The 21,612-nt window shown below is 36.9% G+C and overlaps 1 protein-coding gene across 6 annotated transcripts in view; it reads right to left on the bottom strand.

Moving 5' to 3' along the window:
* The window catches only part of EPHA7 (EPH receptor A7), a 167,604-nt gene that overhangs the window by 14,710 nt on the left and 131,282 nt on the right, over positions 1-21,612 (bottom strand). For 4 of the 6 annotated variants that reach the window (XM_032989915.2, XM_032989917.2, XM_042803181.1 and 1 more), the window contains exons 8-15: positions 18,574-18,682; positions 17,826-17,881; positions 13,248-13,373; positions 8,826-9,011; positions 8,203-8,264; positions 6,991-7,200; positions 5,791-5,940; positions 1,097-1,290 (exon numbers count right to left, since the gene is read on the bottom strand). In XM_032989915.2, the coding sequence (XP_032845806.2) occupies positions 1,097-1,290; positions 5,791-5,940; positions 6,991-7,200; positions 8,203-8,264; positions 8,826-9,011; positions 13,248-13,373; positions 17,826-17,881; positions 18,574-18,682 (1,093 nt within the window). The remainder of the gene's footprint in view (positions 1-1,096; positions 1,291-5,790; positions 5,941-6,990; positions 7,201-8,202; positions 8,265-8,825; positions 9,012-13,247; positions 13,374-17,825; positions 17,882-18,573; positions 18,683-21,612) is intronic. The other 2 variants (XM_032989916.2, XM_042803182.1) reach the window with 1 other exon arrangement.

The following is a 21,612-nucleotide window of genomic DNA, read 5'->3' as shown; positions in this document are numbered from 1 at the left end:
AAGTAAGTTGTATCCAAAGAGAGTAAAACATCAGGGAGTATTTATCAAGGTGAGAGTCAAATAAGTTTGGGGTATTAAAAATGTCAAGAGTAGAAAGTAATAGGCCTTTATATACAGTTTAGATTATTCTGTGAATAGCTCTTGACTACTCTGTAGCTCACAATAGGTATACTTCCTAAGCTCATTCACGTAAAAGATGAAAGGTCAGAGTGAGCACAATCAGCCTAATGGACTACTGTTACCAACCAAAAATCAACCTTATTACCTAGCATGGCAGCAGTTGCAACTAAAGTTGCTGAATAAAATAAAGATGCTATTCTTTTAAGCACCTTAGAAAATATAGTAGTAGCTATTCCCATTATTCAATTGGATGGGACAAAACAAAGACAAGGAGAGAGAGGAGACACAAAGTAAGTTGCTTAAGGTTACACAGCAAATCAGTCAGTAGAAGAACTGTGAGTAGAACACAGGCCAGTTGATTCCCTAGTGCAGTGATCTAGCTAGCAGATCAAAAGATTGCCACAATTAAATAATTCACCTGGAAATTATGAAGAATCCATTAAAAGCTACACCATGAAATACGATGAGATGCAATCACTGAAAGGAGTTAAAGCCAGAAAATGAAAGGTAAAAATCTAGAGTGTAGCATGTCAAAGTACATTGGCCAAACATGAGTATTATTAATTACTATTTCTACTGTATCAGTTCCTAGGGCAAGGGATGCATCATATAAAACTACAATAGATAATGATCCTTGCCCTCCAGACTTTACAATTTTAAGAAATAAAGAAAACAAAGACTGCTAGTGGTGAGAGTGTGGAAAGAGTGATAAGCCAACAGTAGTTTACTGAGAAATGTGTTAGCTCCATCATATTTACTCTCTTTATTTTGGTTATTTTTTTAAGAAAGTCCTTTTCGGCTTTGTTCAGCATGGTAAAAAAGAAGGACAAATGAGGAAGGGAAGAACAGGGAACAGAAGGAAGGAGGAACTGAGAGACACATGGAGTAAGTGTGAACTGGAACCAGCCACCAAGCAGAATATCCAAAACCCAGCCACGTGCACCATCATAAGAACACACACTACAGCTTTTCTTACCTGCTACAGGTTCCCAATGGGGTTTTCAAGCTGTTTGGGTTTCTAATCATTTTGTCCAGAATACCAACTATCTGCTCAAACTTCGGCCTCTCACCGCGTTCCTTCTGCCAACAATCTAGCATCAGCTGGTGCAGTCCTGCTGGGCAATCCATGGGTGCTGGCAAACGATAGCCTTCTTCAATTGCTTTTATAACCTAGTAGCCAACATAGTTAATCATTTTTCATCAAGGGATATTTAAGGAATATATATTGTTACCCAGTTCAAGAAAAAAAATCAATGAATTGAAATTTGCTATCAGTGTTGCAAAAAAATGAGTCTGTTGTTTTGACACTAGCCTTCAGGTTTTCAAATAATTTCGCTGACTTTATCTTTGGGCTTATTAAGCATATTGTTCTATATGTGCAGAACATAGCTATATTACCTAGTCAAGTGAGCAGCAGGGAACAACAATTAAATTCACCAAGGGAGCAACAGATAGATTGATAAATGGAGTTATTTCAGAAAGCATTATTACTTGCCCCAAGGCTTTTATGAGTGTGTGGTAGAAGCAGCTGACTTGTAAGTGGATAGGGATCTGTGCATGCACATACAAAATACAAAAAGCCTGAAGATATTATAAAAGGATCCAAGAAAAATGTTTAGCAGACAGAAATTGTTATGGAAAAAAGTTGTATCCTATGTCTAGCCATGTTATATTAATGATAAAGTAGCAAAAATGTGCCATGTGAGAGCAGACCTGGCTGAATGATATTTTAATATATCACCTAAACAGAAAGTTAGATTTAATAAGAGATGCTGCTAGATGATGATATGATTGAAGGAGACCATAAATGACTGAATCAAGGATTACACCCACCCATTGACTTCCTTAGCCAAGTCCATTTGGATTTAAGTAAAAAATAAAAATGGATAAAGTAAAATCACAGGAAACTGCTGTAAACCTTGAGGGCAGGATAAGAAAGTACATCAGGAAACAAGGCAGATAAGAAAAGTTTGTGAAAAAGGGCTAAAACACTGTTCATGGGGGATTTCAAGTATACTGACATTGACTGACAAAGCAGTATTAGAATTGCTAAGGAAGGGTGCTTGTTCCTGAAGGGTAGTGCATAGGACTGTCTTCTCCCTTGGTTTGTACAGAAAGCAAGATCAGAAGCTGTTCTGGATGTAGCCCTAGGAAGTAGATCTGGTATGATAAATCAAGTTGGTGAATATCCGGGGTTTAGTGAAAATAATAACCTCAGATAGAAAATATTCCATAGGTTGTGTGAGAAAATGCAAAAGCAGTGGATTGCAAAGTAGACAGAACTGCAAAGAATGTAAAAGGACCTTCAAAAACCTGGCTGAAATCCATGATTTTATCAAAACCTTTTGCAGAAAAGAAGTTTTGTGAAAAGAGGAGGCCAATGGTAGGGCACTTACTGCAGGTTTTTTGTCAGAGAATGCCCTTTTGACTTCAGGGAATTTGCCTCATCTCCCTGAGCCTCAGCTTTCTATCTGGACATTTAGAATGACAGTACTGTCCTATACTCAAAAATGACTGAGAAATATTTAATTCCTGAAGTAACATCCACAGCTTGAAGAATGAGTGCTGTGACCTTTTAGAGGTAGTGAAGTTATCTGTCAGGCAGGGTGGGAACAGAAGATTTCAGCAGAAGAACAGGGAAATTGAAAGAACAGTACTATATAGGAAAGAAAACATTAAAAGTAAAATCTAAGACATTTTAGAGCAGTATTAAGAGGAAAAACAGAAGAACAGCTCCTTACACTTAGAAGTAGCAGTGGAATAAAAATGAAGAATAAGCTAAAGTGTGTGTTGGACAACTGGTGTGCTATGAAAAGTAATGCAGAAATTTCTGACCTCCTAAAAGGTAAAAAGGTATTAAATCCTTTGTGCATACTATATATGATATACTACAAACAAAACAGTTGCTTAAGAGGTCAGAATGCAGAGACAACCAATAAGGAATAAAAAAGTTTGGTAACTAACACGATCACCAAAACATCTAAGACCCGTAGAACTGGCAAATCACCTAGGTAAGACTAAATCCAAGAGTGTCAGGGATAGTAAAAACATGAATAAATGATCACGAACAGGACTTTTCCACATTAACTATGATCTGCAGAGAAAACTGAAGAGAGTTGGGAATCAAGATGATGATCTTATTTTTAAAAGGCTTTAGGGATACTGCAGAATCAGCTTCTTTGATGTGTAAACTGAGCAAGAAGAATAAAACTGGGAAGTATAAAATAACAAGTTAGCTAGAGATAGATGGAATTTCTGGGAATGTCCAAAACCTCCAAAACCATTCAAAAATATTGGTAAGTAAAGTTTATTAAAAAACCAATAAAATATTCAGAACTCGGGCACTTTGAAGGATATTGCAAGTATCTACTCTGCTAAGAAATCTGGAGGTGGGGTTCCAAAAATCAGTACTCAGAGATAATGAAATAGATGCAGGAATTATTTTTTTTTTTTTTTTTTTTTTAATAAGTAAAGCTACAAAGAACACACAGCTGGAGTTCTTCTTAATAGAATTGATTTATATTATTTACACTTCCCACAATTTTTTTTCAAAATCTGCTTTTGCTGCAAGAATAGAAAAAAGGAATACTGTTAAGTATGCTTTTATCATAATCAGGATATCTGAGGAGGTAAAGCAGATTAGAAAAGGGCCAGGTCTGTTCACTGTATATACTAGTCACCAACAAAGGAGTATTAAATATGGATAACTGGACAATGTAATGTTATCACTCTGATTCTGCGCATATAATAACAATACAAATTAATAAACATAATAATGGTAATAAATACAGGAGTACAACAAAGAAAAAATATGTAAGCCTAAACTCCTGCCCTTTTCTAAAGAACTAATCAGCACTAGGGTCAGTAACCAAATGAGAGCAAGAATTGGCAAACATCAGCAGTCCAGCAGAGGAATAGGGTAAAGTGCAGTGGTTTTGAGGGCTACTGTTACCAGCAAGGATCAAACTGAGGGGAGCCCACTGCTCAGAGAAGTTGGGGGGACTCTGTGTATCATATGTGCTAAGCCCTCTGTGCTGATGTGGAGAGCTTGTAGGATGAGTGTTCGTGTGGTGCACCCTAGCTCCCAGTTGCTGCTAAAAGGAAGATTTTTGCTTAAAAAGAGATCACAACACAAATTTGTATCCTCCATCAATCTAAAACAATGACTTAAAGAAATGCCATCTGAAGATCCAAAGTCAGGGAGACATATTTTTTAGGAGATCTGATCTGGTCTATGGTGACACCCACATCCACTTTTAGGCAAAATGGTACACTTAAGATATATAAACTGCCTGAGTGTATATGCAAAATTAGAAGAAACACATTTAGCAGTTTTTATTCCAAATACTCCCATTGGCAACTGTGAAAGAGAATAAATAACTAATAATAAGTTGATTCTAAATTTTTGCATCATTTTTATCAATGGGATTGGTAGGACATGTATATGTTTTGGGAGGATACGCTTGAAGATCACAGCATACAAGAATATTTGAAATTATTTTGCCAATCAATTCATGCACCTTTTAACTATGTGCTGTTGAAGATTATTATGTAAGATGCAAGAAGTGGTAATTAACTCTTATGAAAAAGATTAATTCATGCACTTTACTTGCAGTTTTCAATAGAGGGAATACTTTTTAAAATCCAACAGGAAGCATGAAGATGCCAAAATTTCTCCCCTATTTAAAAGTTTTTCCTTATTGTTCCCTAAAAGATAGGTAAGGTTTGCCTTTGAGGCATCTCATATTCCTGTCAGACTTCTTTTATGTTTGAATCTAGTACAGAAGGAAGGTGTCAAAAGAAATGAAACTCCACTGGGTGTCTAGGGAATGTAAATATTTCTCTTTCTCTGCCCCAAGGACTTGTTTGCCCATATTTTGACAGTCCATGAAATCTTTGACACTGAGACCTGTCAAATATTAACAACTTTGCACTGTGCCAAACTGACTCATCATTTACACTTTTATCTTTTTTTTTTTCAACTTTGATGTCAATTGTTCAATCAAAAAATAAAATAATAATAAAAAAAACCACTCAAGCCTCTGACCTGAAGAACTTTAAATGAGACTCTGACATTTTTCTCACCTGAATGGCTTTTTCCTGTGTACTTTTTATATTAATATATACTCTTGTCAGAAATCAAGATTAACACCCATCTGTCCTATTACTTACTGACCTGTTGCTCTGGGTCTTATTTTATGCAAACAAGGGTATTGTTAAATCAGCATAATTAACTTGAAAAAGCCAAAGTAGGTCATTAACTGCCACTCAGACTTTTAACAACTTTCTTCAACTGATTAATCATTGCTCTGAGGTCAGAAACTTCAGAATTATTTTTTATTGAAAAAATATTAATTTCTTCTATGTTTAGGTGTAATAAAGTGAAGAGCACATATTACTAATTTTGTTGTTCCAATTTTGATTGATACTTGGGACAGAAACCTACAATGTCCACATGGCAGAAGAAAATTTAGAGATTTAGGTAAAAAGTGAAAGCCCTGTAACCTTTTCATTTTGTGAAACCTTACAGTATTTTGATAAATCTTATTTCTAAAACTACATTTTATGTATGTATACTGAAACACATATGTATGTGTTTACAATATGTAATTTTTGTTTTTCTAGCACACACATGCGTGTGCACTCACAAACAGACAAAGTATAACCTACATCTTGATTTGACATGTCCCAGTAAGGCCGTTCTCCATATGACATTACTTCCCACATAACTATTCCATAACTCCACACATCGCTGGCTGATGTAAATTTGCGGTACTGGATGGCCTCTGGAGCTGTCCATCTCACTGGAATTTTTCCACCCTGTGAAAAAAAAGAAAACAGGAAAGTTTTCTTTTTTCTCCACAAACTGTCCATATCATCATCCATAGAGTGCATTTATAACTATTTCCATCAACATCAAAATCAGTACTTATATCATCTACTATAGTTTACCGATTGTACAATTTTCAAAGGAGTCTAAAGAAGTTTAGGCTGGACCACAGAAACTTAGGTACCTGTCCAAGCTAATTTGGATGTATTTCTCTGGAAGGCTTATCTCTCCATTGATTTTAAGGGGCTGCTTAGGTGTCTGATTTACACTAGTCATTTAACTCCTGGCTGGCTAAAGCTAGATGAGGGAAATCTCATCCTGTGTATATAAATCCCACTGAATTGTCATATGGCTCCTCTGAAATCTCTGCCTGACATTTTTAAACCAGAATCCCACTTAGAGCCCAGCAGCGGGAGTGACAGCCATGAACACTGGTGCGGTTTCCCGGATCCCTGCGCCTGTCGGAGCAGATTCCAGGGGCCCCTCCTTCCCTCATCATGAGAAAATAGGTGCAATGAGGCCTCACAGGTGAGAAAGTGGAGCTGGCTCAACAAAAGAATAAAGAGCATAGTGTGCCCGATGAATGCTTATTTAAGAAAAACGTCCCACCCAAAAGCAAGGGAAAATACAGGAGCTGAGCTTTGTCACAGTCTAGCCTCAAGCTACTCAACCTTTTGGTGAGATAAAATCTAGTCTGAAAAATAATAATAGGCCACAAATATTTTAATTAACTTATAGTAAATGAGGTGATTAAAATTTTTATGGGTAAAACTTCTGTATTTGTTCAAACAGAAAATTATGAGGAAGGGAATAATGAAGATACTGTGCTAAATTTTTATTACTTTACCAAATAAAATGTATGCTCTTACAAAAATACCAGTCCCTAATTAGACCCAGATTTCTGCAGAGACTCTTTTCCTTTTGACTGGTTAACATTTCTGAAGCAATTAATGTATTTCTCTTATCTGTACTCTCTAGAAGATAAGCTTCTTCTTAATATCCACATATCAAAACTACTAAAACCCATTGGTTTCTCTTACGGTAGTAGTGTAGACGGCCTCTGGATCATCTTCTATAACTCTGGAAAGGCCAAAGTCTGACACTTTACAAACAAGGTTGCTGTTGACAAGAATATTGCGTGCTGCAAGATCCCTGTGCACATATCCCATATCGGCCAAATATCTCATTCCAGCAGCAATTCCTCGCAACATTCCCACCAGTTGAATGACTGTAAATTGACCATCATGTTTCTGGAGGGAAGAAAGGAGCAGCAATTCTTGTTAGTATAGCTGAGAGGAGAAATAAGAATTAGTTTTACAATGTGAGCTTTCTACTTATTTACTACTTCTGTGGCAATTCATCCTGGGGCAAAGAAACTCACTTCAAACACAAGTTTTATTTTCTTCAGAGATAAAGCAGTACATCCAGTTAAGAAATGTGTGAGTAGTTAATGTACCACAAGTAACAAAACTTGATAATCACTATAAATTTCTGGCTAAGTCATGGAAAGGCTCTTTTAAGAGACATTACCTGATGCACAGCTCTTTATGTCTTTATCTGTGCTCTTCATCTCTCAGCATAATTATTTGTATCAAGAAAACAAGAACTCCCTCCTTTTGGAGCCCTAGCTACTGACAATTTTATTCATAGCTTGGAGTTTATCAATCAAACATAATCTTTCTGTTCTCTGCAGAATGTTTTTAAACCATCTCACACTGTCTTGCAGACCTCGTAAGGAGTTCAGAACACACAAGATGCTAAAAGTTGTGAATTTGCATTTCTTTTTCTTTTGTTCTTTTAAACATAACTATAGTTCAATTAGGGATGCTTGTATGATAATTCCCACCATGCTGACACAATAAAATTCTGCTCCCAATAGGCAGACTACTGGGCTTCAGGTATCAGTGGTTTTAACTTCAGCTGGTGACAATAATAAAACCCACCATGTCTATGCCACATTAAATCACTTAAAGTCCTAGAATGTTCCCATGTGATCCTGTCCGATCCTTTCATTTCTGATCTGTTTTTGCTGAAATAACAGAGAGAACTGCTAGTATTTGTCAAGCTCCATTTCATCCTGAAAACCATTTTAATTATATGAATATTAAGCATGTATATAAGCACATATATAAAACCATAATTTTAAAAGTGACAATATATCATATCATATCATATCATGATATAATATTATATCATAATGTTAAGTATGTAACTTAAAATATGTTTTTATATGTTTTCATTTTGGTACTCACCCTAAGAAATGCATCTAAGGCCCCATTCTCCATGTATTCTATTACAATCATGACTGGTTTCCCTGAAAGAAGACAGATTTTGTTTGAGAAACTGCAACACAAATGAAGTGCCTTTTTTTGATAAAACACATGTTATTCCTTTGAAGGACTGACTCATTGAGACAACGAACATTTCTGAGGCCTCCAGCACTGTTACTGAGCTCTAATAAGTTCTTAAATGTCTGCATGGAATGTGGTCATGATTCACAAAATTAAACCATACAAATCAAAATGTCAGTGTGTTCTCCTAACTCCTGCTGTGTGAACAGGACTCTGGAATAATGACACTTCAGATAATATGAAAGGACATAAGAAACCTTATCTCTCTGCATGGTCTTTGAGGCTAAATGAAACTAGAAAAATAATATATTTCAAAGTACTTCATCTTTTAATCATGCGTGCATCTTAATTTTTTTTCTCAGGTTGTAACATAAAGTAAGTATTGTTTTAGTTAGTTATGCATCAGGAGAAAATCCATTAGGAGTGTACAGCCTGCTTATAATTTGAATCTTTGACCATGAATAAGCTAAAGTAATTTCTGCCATTATGTTGTAATTTGACTGACAGATCGAGCTGCTGCTTACCTCTGGTAACGACACCTTCTAAGTGAACAACATTGGGGTGGTCAAACTGTCCCATGATGCTTGCTTCACACAGGAAATCTCTCCTTTGCTTTTCAGTGTAGCCAACTTTCAGAGTTTTTATGGCTACTGCAACATCTCTCTTGCCAGGAAGCTTTAGACGCCCACTGCATACTTCACCAAACTCTCCTAAAATGAGGAAGATCAATGCTGAGTTACTCTGACTACAATATCAAAGTCCTTTTTAGGACTTGATTCAACTAGCCACCTAAGTGTGTGTTTATATTCAATACGTGAATGTTCATATTTGAAATGGATTACTTAGAAACACAAAGACAAGCACATGTTTTAAATTAATTTCTGACTAAGTAACTTACAGAGAAAACACTTCATGTTAAGCTAACTTACAGGACTGTTATTTGAATCTTTTAAAAGACTTGTTAGTAATTAATTACATTTTTTTCATGAATATGAAGTAGCTTTCATAAGAAAATACTATTACAGAAAAAGTGATACCATTACTAAGTGAAAATATCATTCTGTTTTACATGGTTTCCTTGCTATCTCTAGATCCAATGTTTTTTTTTTTTTTTTTTCTTTCAAAAGGCAGCTCTTTTAGAGCTGCTTTTAATTTAACATCGTTATGGTGTTAAATGAAGCACTACACTATTCCCTTCAAGCAGGATAATTTACTTTGCAGATTATGGAATGAAAGGTGTGACTTATAATAATTTTGTTACATTAAACAAACACAAGCAAATGCTGGAAGTTTGTAAAAGGCTTCTAAACTAACAAACAATTGGAACTTGAAGAAGCATGTGTTAAAAATAGCCAGCCAGCCATCAAGAATACAAAAACCAAAAGCCTCAACAATCATAATTTGGGAGAGAAGTAATTGGACTCCATCGGACAGGAAAGAGGATGGAAGCATGCAAAATATGAAGCTGAATGGCAAAACATCTACCTTACTACTACTGAGTTTGTGGAAGATTTAAGGATTGTCCCTTGCCTCACAGCTATGTCAGCAGAGAGGGAAAGAGACAACCCCTATTCTGTAGACAGGATGAGAAATAACTTGAGATATATAGGAGAAAAGGGTAGTAACGTATCTTATCCTGGGTAGAGGGGAACATCTCTTTAAAAAGAGAAAGATTCATTGCAAAAAATATTTAAAGATCTGGTACTCTGCAAATTTATCTGGAGTATGGGAGATATAGATCCAAGTCCCTCCTCCAAATCAAATCAAGTCTGAAATTTATCTCCTGCATACCAGTGGAGTGCCTTAACATTAAGCTATTGAGTATACACAAGTATGCAGACACACCTACATCCAAGACATGTTTTAGGGTGAGTGCTGAAAAAAGTTATTGAATTAGGAAAGACTAACACAGGGAGTTTGGTTAGAGAATCCCTTTGGGACATAAACTGAGGTTCTGAGAATCCTGGTGGGATCAGGACTTAAGTGCACATGCACACTGGCAAGGTGCCTGGCTGGCAGTGGAGGTATGGTTGGAAATGGGGCTGCATGCCTGCAGAGGTAGATGTTGGTGTGTCTTACTGGATAAGCTCTGAAAAAAAATTGTTTAGGGGACAGTCACTATTCCAACTCTACTGTTCTCCTGTCACCCCCAACACCAGAGCTCAGAAAATGAAAAAAAGCAGTACTTGGGCTTCATCTTCGCCGTTCTCCAGCCAGAAGGGTAGAACTTTGACTGGATCTTAATATTTTCAGCCAACTTGTTTGGACAAATCTCCACTCAGCATCACTCGTTTTATGAATCCCATTGGAGATGACTGCATACAGAATCGAATTCATCTCCCTCTTGTTCTATTCTAGCTCTAATCAACTCCATATACATCTGTAAATAGTGTGAAGTACCTGAGCTAATTGGCCAGGCAGAGTACAACTGTCCCTTCCTGCACAGGTGAGGCATTAGCCTCAACCATCCTTGGACACTAGAGTTGTGATATGAATATCCATGTCACAGCTGTGAATACTGTGAGGCATAACTGTTACATACCTAACAACTACTTGCTCACACCCTTAACTTGGTGCCTTAATAGTCCTCCTGCACTTCATTAGCAATATGAATGACTATTAATTAATTCACCAGTCACCACACTCACAGCTCCTCGCCACAAGAACTTACTAAAGAATAACAACTTTCTCTAGCAGTACCTTCCAAAATTGTTTCTGCTTCATCTTGAAAATAAGAGATAAGTGTCTGTGTGTGTGTATGTGATACTTCAGAGCCAGGTAATTAGTATACTTGGCACAGGAGACACTAAGGCTTAACTCTTTTCCAGCTCTCTGTAATCTGATTTTGATTGATTTCCAAAAGCAGATCACTCACACTCAGGCAAACTAGAAACTTGAACTTGTATATTATGCATTTCAGGCCAGGATGCTAGCCAACGAACTACTTTATTCCCAAGAAAATAGTATATTCAGCTGAAATGATGCCCAAAAATGATCCAGAAAATATGACAACAAGGGTGGGAATACTGCACAGCCTCACAGCCACTAGCTCAGCATGTCAACAAGGAAGAGGCTAAAACAAAGGATATGTGGTATGAACAAGGATTCAACATAGTGGACACCATATTCTGTATCTGACAGGTGGCTGCAGCGGGTTGGTAATGAAAATGTTGGCAAGGAAAGCACATATCCCTCATGCAAACTGAGCACAAGCATACCTGCACCCTGTTTGTCTGAGAGAGACATGGCATTACTCAGTAGTTGACATGGCCAGCATTGCTGCTGCATATTGAGACTGCTAAGTGGCCTTTCTGGTGCTGTCCCTATTAGAAATTCTATATTCTTCTTTGATGTATGAGTTTCAGCTGCTTCTTCGGGTCTTTAACATTCTGTTGTTCTTGGACTTCATTTCATTTCACTCCTATTTTCTATCTACATCAACAGGTTAAAGCCACAGCTAAACCCCATACACAATATGCTTTCACCATACTGCTTTTAATTAACTTCCTTCAGAATGACTACTGACACAAGTTAGTTTTTTTGTTATCAGTTATACTCATTAAAATCAAGAGTAAATTCATCTGCAGTCAATGAAATTAACATTCTGGAATTACTCTGTCATAACAGTGAAAATATGTTTTAAACTGTATTTGCAACTGAAGCGTTTTCAGCATTTTGCTTAGAAGGCATCGTCAAAGTCCAACTGAATATATATTTGTGCTCTCAACTGTTTCTATGCTGATAGTTTCTTAACTCAAATAAAAGATAAGGCTCAGTAATTTTTCTATGCTAATCTTGATTTTAAATCTTGTATATTATGTATTTATTAGAAGAGATGTTGTCATTCTAGCATCACAAAAATTACTAGTTAGCAAGGACTGGATTCTTATGCTCTTACTCATCTGAAGGAATAATTTGCTTAACAGTGTTGTTAATTTCAATGGTACTACTTGATTAAGACATGATTCAACATGAGTGAGGTTATGTTAAAGAGGTATTGTGAATTCTAAGTGTAAAGATCTTTTTTACAGGTAAACCAGCTTATTTTAGAGACATTTCTTCTCCTCTTCTTAAATAATACCACAGTATGTAATTTACAGTGCATGCCAAGCTACAGGGTGGTTTTAAAAGTATTTTACTAATACTTTTATAAAACAACAGGAAAGCAAAAGAACATTTCCTCCAGGAATCTAAAGTATTTGATATTTTTCTTACCCACAGAAACTTAATTTCACTACATGGAGTAGTGCAATAAAAATGTCACATATCTTATTAATGCAAACAAATGAAACTGCCTTTTTAGAGCATGAACACCATGGCTTAAGTAGGTGGTAGACAGTTCAAGAGGAAGAAAAGCAATGTAATGCCGGTGCAATTACAATCAGTCATGAGAAGTTAAACAATAACTTTTTGTATTCATAAAATATCAAAAAGAAAAATGGTAGAATAAAAAACAGCCTTAGGGAAGATTTTGTTATACAGAAACAGGACCTTCTTAGTCTCTATTTAAGATTTTGTGCTGCAGCCAGCTTTCCTTACTCACATGAACAAACTTCAGAGGTCAAAAAGCCCTCTTGCAAAAGGAAAGAGAGCAGAATTTGCACTCATGCCTAAGACCTTTAGTATGACAGTAAATAATAGGCAGCAAAATTGCCCTCCTCCCCCCAATTACATTTTTAACAGCAGATACAGAATTAGAAACCCACAAGCTTTCAATGTCAAGCAAGACTCTTCATTTGCTTATTTATTTGGGTTTTGTTGCTTTTTTCCCCCCTGTTTGTTTTTACATTTTAGAAGTGAGTGCAGCTTCATTGCTCTTAACCACTCTGGCAAATGCGAAAAGTTCTTCTACACTTGAGGTATAATTATTTGCCTGTCATTATGATGTATGAGTTTCGATCCCAGCTAAATGAAACAGTTGAATCAGGAAGCCACGGCAGCCTTACCTGCACCAATCACACGCTCAATTTTAATACAAGAGGCATCTAGCTCCTTGGCGAATTGATGGACAGCTCTATTTGGGTCCTCGTAGGTTTCAGGGTCAATGTAGGTTTTGGTGCCTGGAAATTTAACTGTAATGATGTAAGAAAGCATGACTGTGATGAAGCAAAGGCACTTATTGTGCAGTCAGCCCAGGAATTTCATTATGCAGAGTGCTCCTTGGAAGAGTGAACCTGCTTCCACACTGCCTGAGTTAGAGCTGCCGTGAGAGGCAACCTTAGTTTTAGGCATCATCTGCAAGCATGCTGACACAAGTACACAATCCCATCTCTAAAAATGACTAGCATTAGCATCTGCATCTCCACCTTGAAGTGAAAGAAGTAATAAATATTAAATAGTGCTCAATGGAATAAAATGCAAGGGTTGAGTGGGTGTAAAAATAAAGCAGGGGAAGGGGTATAAAACCAGCAGAAGAGGTGAAACTTTATTTTCTGTGTAAGGACAGCTTATCCTATTTTCCCAGGTTGCGTAAACAGCATTTCTTTATGTTATCTCTGTCTTCTAGTGGGATTTGAAAGGCTCCTCTAGCTATTCCAATTTGCTTAAGCTACTGAATATAATATTTACAGACTGTGGCAATAGTCAAGCTGAACTATTCACAGCACTTAGAATTTACATCCTCAGGTATGTTTCTTGCACTAGAATATGAACATGAGAAACACTTTGTAGTCAACTTGTAAAGGCACAAGAAGGGAAAGTAGGCTCTGTGGCACAATTATCCCCTCTCTCAAACACCTAAGTGAATAATATACAACAACTTGGGTTTTGCTCCCTCTTTCTCCAGTATAGACTTAGTGCAACTCAGGCAGAGCAGCATTCTGGCCAGCATATAGTTTTTTTCCTTAGTTTGCTGCTGATTGTGGAAAATTATTTTTTGCTCTTCTGGTGAATGTAGGAACTTCTTGTGAAAGTAGAGCAACCCTGGAAATCTATTAATCAAGCAATTTTTATGAAATAAATTTGGCTCACAAGGATTACATTCCTAAGCTTTAATTAAATCAGTGAATTAAAACTCCATATGAAAATGCAAGAATGTTCCTCTGCTAATTGATATACAAGAATAGGATCAAAAATCAATACAAAACATAAATAATTTATGGTTGTTTTTTAATATTTTAATTGCAAATAGAATACATTAAATTTGAAAATATATTGAAAAATGGCTTAGTAATCATGTGTATTTATGTTTCAGATTGTATTACTCACCAAAAAACCCCCAGACTCTCATAAGAAGGAAAAAGCTAGAGAAATTGTTTGTGTAATCTATTTACAACTAGATAAATTTTTTGAAATGTTGCCTAGATGTTATTATCTGCCATATTATGTACGTAAATAGATGTTCTTCCAACAGTATTGATAATGCTACAAATTTCTAGATTATAAATATTTATTTCTTAAAACCAGAAAAGACTATAGAAAATGAGAAGAAAGCAATAGGTTAAACTCCTATAATAGTGCTTTCAGGCAGGGAGATGGAGAAGGAGCCATCCTCTTGTGTTTGTGGTAAGGGGCCTGGATTGGAGGTAAACTTGCGAATCTCAAGTGGGCCTCTGGTGGTTCTTTATTCAAGCTGTCATAAAACATTTTGACAGGCCAATGCTATCCTGGCATACTGATGTGAAATAATCCTGGCCTGGATTTGAAGACACTGTTAGAAGAAATGGTAGAAGGAAACCAAATATAAATCTGAATTCCCTGACTAAACTCCTCCACTGCAGTTGTATCTTCAAGTGTAGCACTTGAGGTCACAGAGAGTTGAGGGGGACTGAAATGAAATATATGGCACTCTACTAAATACAGTGCTTGAAAACCTGCTTTAAAAAAAATAGTTGCTTCAAAGTTTTTGTGTTAAGTAAGTGTTTGTTGTAAGCTACATTTTTGAAAATCTAATGTGGTACCTCAGCACAGAAGAAGGTTGTCTAGATATTATGGAGCAAAAGGACAACGAAGTGGTATTCACAGCTCTGTGACCAAGCTGGTGACCACAGCACTGGGTTCCATCTCATTCTGTACATGGTTATCAAATAAAATTAAATACTACACCTTCAATGAACATATGATGAAAAACGAGCTTAGCAAAAATTGGTTTATATTTGGTGTTATGATTTAAAAAAGACTGTGTATGCTAACCGTTCTGACTGATTTGCTGGATAACCAGATTTCTTGAAAGTAAAATGAGGGAAATGAACACTTATAAAATCTCACCTTTTCTGGATCAACTATTAATCATTAAGTAGCAGCTTTCATATTAATTCATTTACACTTTCACTGAAACAAAAAAATGTCACCAATAATGGAGAATAGGAAAGGAATTATTTAGCTAGCATATTCCTTTTGTTTATATACTGACATACGAGAATACATAGTGGATCTTTTCCTTCAAGGACATAACGGTGATTTCAAAAGTGAAAGAAGTAGCTCTTCTGAAGACGTGAAAAGCTTATAATGCATCTATGCGAGACAAATTTCAAATCCATCATTCCCAGAATAGTAACATTTAAGTAACATCAGATTTGTGATGAATTCTTTAAAATCAGCTGCACTGCAAAGTGCATGATAAATAATTCTTATCCCATTATTATTTTCCATCTTTCTTGCACAGACTATGAATTGATTGACTAAAGCTGAAATGATGTCACTACCTAGTTTAATACTCTCTGCATTTAAATGATTTAGGTAGCAACACACCCAAACTCAGGGAGCATGGACAAATTCCAGCTGGTCTGATTTTTTCAGGGCAGAAAGGTGAAACAGAAACCTTGATCTGATTTTGAGTAGAGCTCCAGTTAGAACTACTCATTTAAAGAGGCATACATTGAGAAGATGCTATGAATTTGTGACTAGTGGCTACTTCATTACATTCTGATAACAGTTCACAATTTTAACATATGTAAAATAAGATAAGCCATATGGCTTTTATAAAAAAAATAAAAATCTGATAGATTTAAGCTACAGCTGCAATTATTGTTGGACAGCAAAGGCTACATAATGTATAGCATCACTAAATGGCAAGTTCTATTGATATGAGAGATACCAGGTTTTGGCTCGCACAGTGTTAATGTTCTTTCTAGTAGCCGGTACAGTGTTGTGTTTTGGATTAAGTATGAGAATAATAATACACTGGTGTTTAATTGTTGCTAAGTAGCGCTTATCGTAAATTAAAGTTTTTTTTTTTTTCCAATGCTCTGCCAGCGAGGAGGTGCACAAGGAGCTGGGAGGGATCATGGCCAGGACAGCTGACACAAACTGGCCAAATGCATATTCCATACCATGAAATGTCATGCTCAGTATATCAACTGGGGGAAGTTGGCTGGGAGGGGCAGATCCCTACTTAGGGACTGGACGGCAGCTGGTGAGCAATTGCATTATCAGTGTGAGTCCCAGACCCACGATGACCCTGGGATTAAGAGTTCCATGCTCTACCAGCTGAGCTAGCCAGGCCCTGTGAGTTTTTCTTTTTTTTTTTTTTTCTAATTCTCCTACCCATCCTACTGGGAGGGGGAAGGAGAGAGGGAGTGGCTGCATGGTGCTCAGTTGCTGCTTGGAGTTAAACCACCACACCTGGTATGGGAGAAGACTTGAAACCCAGGCATTGTTCTGTCTCAGAACTGTTATTTACTTTAATTCTGTTATGTGATTTTGCAATTCGGAATGCTCAAAACAATTTTGCAATTTAGTTTTACCACACTTCCTCAGTTAATGACTGATTCTAAAAGAAATTAAAACATTTTTAATTTTTTCATGTCAAAATGATATTCCAACTGAAATGGGAAATGGCTAAAATAAGAAATTTTTAAACACTATTTTGATAAAACTGAAACAATTCTTGCATAAGCCTTTCACTCCTCTTAAATTTTCACTTGTCATTAACCCAAGAATGATGTATTTTATTGAATTTTCCCAGGGTTCTAGCATAAATTCAGATGGTAGCTGTGATTTTAACAGGAAGCTTTAGGTGCTACTCTTAGCTAGGCAAGTGATTCTGGAACAGAAAGCAGTAATGAACTGACCTTTTTCTTCATATTAAATATTCTATTTTTAAGGACATTGTGTTTTGTAAATATTGATGCTACCGTATTCACAGGAGCAGAAAACAGCTTTTGAGCAGAAAAGCTTTATTGTTAGGGTGATGCTGTGACCCACACTTTCTTAATCTGAAGTTTATCTGAGGTAAAGATCATATAGTCAATTAGGTCTCAGAAACTGCACCTCAGAGGGATCATTAGGGTGGTGTGTAACATATATTCAGAGCATCCAAAAAAGAAAAAAAAGCAGAATGAAAACAATAGAATATCATACACATATATAGAAATAAAACCGTCTGTGTGAGCAATGTTGACTTTAATCTGCATTCTTTTTGTGTAGGTCACATTTTTACAGTGTTTAACTTCCCACTTGCTATTTACACAGCATTTTTTGAATTTCTTATGGCTTTGTCTTTCATGGAGTGTTGTTTTAGTATTATCTACACTACTGCAGTTGGGAATTTTTGAAAGGGGGGGAAAAAAAAGCAAAACACTTACAATGAAAGTAAAGTTCTTCATCCCCTTCTTGATCAGCTTTGCTATAGCCACAATGCCTGAAACAAAAGACACCAGTTTTACTGGTAAATAATGATTTACTTCCTCACATCTAAAGTCCTGACAACATCAGTTCTGCAGGCTGGGATTATCAGGCACTCAGCACCTAACTCCTGTAGGCCCTTTGAAAGTTTCGGCTACAATTCTCTTGACAGCAGAGTTTTAAATAAATCATGAACAGTTGCAATCAAAAGGCTTTTGTATCAAATACCAGTTGGGCCAGGTCCTAAAGAGAAAATTCTAGTTCTAGTGAAAAGCTTCTATGGATAAAACAGAGGATTAAAGAACTTGAAAGCAGAAAACTGTTTTACATGAGAGTATTCTTAAATTTACTGCTGTGCCTCTTTTTCTTGAATGTAAAGTCATTTAAAGGCTGATCAGATAAAGTGTCAGACTTCTCCACATGAGAAAACTGAACAGAAAGAGGGACTTTAAGGACTACAAGTAAAGAACCTGCTAGGGGTTTCTTTTACAGCACATACATAAAACAGAAAGAACACCTTGATTTAAGTGTGTCTTGACAAAATAAGAGGACAAACAATGTAATAGATAATGGGATTTAAATGAAAATTGTCCTTATTAAAAATTAGTTCCATTTCAGTTTTGCAAATTACTATCCCAGATTAGACTATGTCTCAAGAGTTCACAAGAGTGGGGTCAGATGTGTTTATGCCTATGCAAGGTGCAATACCTTCGCCCGATGATGAATCCAAACACCATGAAGACCAGAATGATGGTTCCTGCTACAGCAACTACAGCTATGATAATAACAGGATTCTGTTCACTGGAAACAGCTGTGGCTACAAATGGAGCACAGAGCAGAGATTAGTTTAAAATTATTCCACAATCATGAACTGCAGACTGTTAGTTTACCTTTGCCTGAAATTATTACATTGATAAAATTAACCTAAAGAAGGGTCTCCACTGGAAAGTCATCCAAATGCTGGATGACTTAATCATCATCTACAGGGAATAAAAAGGAGCTATGCTGGAATTGACTTGGCCAAAGTGATACAGCCATTAGCCGAAGGCCAGCACCAGCACCAGCCACTGCCACTCCTTCTTACTGCTGCGCAGCCTTCTGTTTTGCTCTGCGGTTGACTCCTTCCTAAAAGGGAAGACCTGGATATCCTTGTAAGGGGGAGAGCAGGGGAATAATCCCTGAAGAGCTCTGCTTCTAGCCTCCTCTTTAAAACTGGCTGATATGACTTTGATGGTTCCCAAAGAAATAGTGTCTTAACTATAAGAAGAATGTTTGAGATGAAACACTATTCACACAGATTTCCTAGTTAGCATATTTCTATCTCTTCCTGCTATTAATCATTGTAAACTGCTATTATTAATTATCATTTGTTTCTGTTAGCAATGAAAAGGCACTTCCACGTATTCAAAATGGAATTCTCCATGCTTCAGAGAATTTACATGCTAAAATAGCCACACATTATTGCTCTTTTTATTCAGATATGTCAATGCTATTAATATATGCAAATGTATGCATGTCACATTAATGTCAACTGAGGATGTAAATACTTAGCCTGAGAAACCTTAAGGTTTGTTAAATACATTGCTTGCGTGACATCTAATAAGGGTGGCCATGTACTCAGTCACATTAAATGTACTCAGCAATACTGAACTCAGTGGAGCTATGCTGGTTTGTAACAGTAAGGATCTAGCCCAAGAGACTGAGAATAAAGGAGACATGAGGCAGTGATGCTGAGAAAGGGACTGTGAAAGTGTGAGTCATCTGGAAGCAGCAGAGTGATAAAAGAGAAAAAAAAAAAAAAAAAAAAAAAGGAAACCCAACTGATAGCTGATTAACTAAATTGTAGATGGTCTATTAATATGGTGAACTGCTGGTAGTGGTAACTGCACAGGAATGTCTACATGATGATGTTATGAATTCCACAGAATCAGGTTCCTGTTGCAGTCTTCAGAGGTTCCCATAGAAACAAATAAACCAGTCTTTTCTTTGCTCTGTCCTGGGATAAGTGAGCCAATCAGCACGATTTATATTGACACTGACCCTGACCTGTACCAACTGTTTCACCCCAAAACAACAAACCCTTTGTTATACTACACAGCTATATAACAATCTTCACTCAAGAGATATTCCTGCCCCCCTCTTCAATTTTATTTCCTAAAGACACTTTATAATTTTTTTTATGTTCTACCTAATACAGGTGAGGAAGATCTCATTATTCATATTGAACTTTAACTGGTAAGAACAAATGCTTGTCTCTAAGCAACTATAACTTTCTGAGATACCCAGGTCAGTAGGATGCTACTGCAGACTGTGTATATCCCACTTGTGGAACTTGTAGGAAATCAACGGTCACTATCTTGTGCAAAAGTGTAGGGGCATAAGTAGTAAAACTCAGTTCCTGTAACATCACCAGGTCATCAAAGCAGACAATCCCAAACAGTGTAACATTTATGTAAAATACAGCATTTCCTAATGCTGTTCTCTTCTCTTTTTGAACTTCAGTGCAAACCGCACTGGAAGTCAAGAAGAGGCATCATCCTATCACAATGGCCAGGGTGAAAAGCTGCATTAGATGTTCCAATCCAGCAGAGTTTGGAAAAATACCCAGCCCAGCCTCTCACCTAATCTAGCAGCCAAGTTGAGTGCATAGAGGTTGACATATGTGAGTGGGTTGCTTTGTATAACTGCCTTACAGATCTTGGGTACTGGCACATTTTGGAAGCTAGCCGAGGGTGTTATTTGGGCTCTGGAAAATGTTGAGGACATGCTACACTCTCCAACTGGTAAGATAGATGGGGTGCAACGTATGATGTATTTTTACATCCCTAAAAAAAAAAAAAGGTTTGACTCTGGGCATGGTCTGGTATGAATTCAGTGACAGCAGTCTAAGACCTTTGCCTCTGCCTCTGTTTAGCTTCTCTCTTCTGTGTGGTGAACTCGGTCTGTTAGTGTAAGGGGGAATCAGAACCCAGCTTCTGGAACTATCATTGCGGTTTGGCAGAAATAAAGATACCAGAGTGTTCTTAGAGGAATGATTTTGGGGTGCGGATGATCCTTTCAGGGGCTGCGTGGCATGGTTAGCTGTCACTGGTACTGCCACAGTGGCAATGGCAGGGAACCACCAGCAGGACAGGGAAGTCTGGCCTTACCTCTGCTTAAACTATGCTTAGACTGAGAGGGAGAGACGGGGACCTGGTACCCGGGCAATCAGCTGCAGCCGATACCTAATTTGGAGTTATGATATTTGCATATCCAGATGAATGAGGCAATGACTAATTTAAAGGAGATAAAGCCACCTTTTAAATATATGGTTGTAAGGATGGAGAATGAATATTCAAACACCCTGGAGGATTTAAAAAAGATCAGCTGTAAAGGCTGTGCTGTTCCTCCAGTGACATTTTCTTGTGCAAGCAACCTGAAATGTATGATTTGCAAAAAAGAATTCCTGATTAAGTCCACTGTGAAAGCTTTAATGATAAATTGGATTCATGTAGGCCAAATATTACTTTCTTAAATGTTATGCTTTATGTCTTCTATAAAAATTTGTAGTAGTGTTATTCCAGACATTAGGAATAAATTTTACATGAGCATGTTACTTCAACTTTGCTTGACTTAAACTGATTCATGGCAAAAGGAAAAAGCAGTGTCTTCCTCATGCCAGGTTGTGCTGAGTCCTTTTACTTTAGCAGTGAGAGCTGTAACAAGTGGCAAAATGCCCTTCAATTACAAAAAGCACATGATCATCTT

This window comes from Tyto alba, unplaced genomic scaffold, assembly GCF_018691265.1.
Source record: "Tyto alba isolate M040663 unplaced genomic scaffold, T.alba_DEE_v4.0 Super-Scaffold_40, whole genome shotgun sequence".
Taxonomy (NCBI): Eukaryota; Metazoa; Chordata; class Aves; order Strigiformes; family Tytonidae; genus Tyto; species Tyto alba.
Note: the sequence above shows the minus strand (reverse complement) of the source record. Positions and strands in the feature narration are given on the sequence as shown.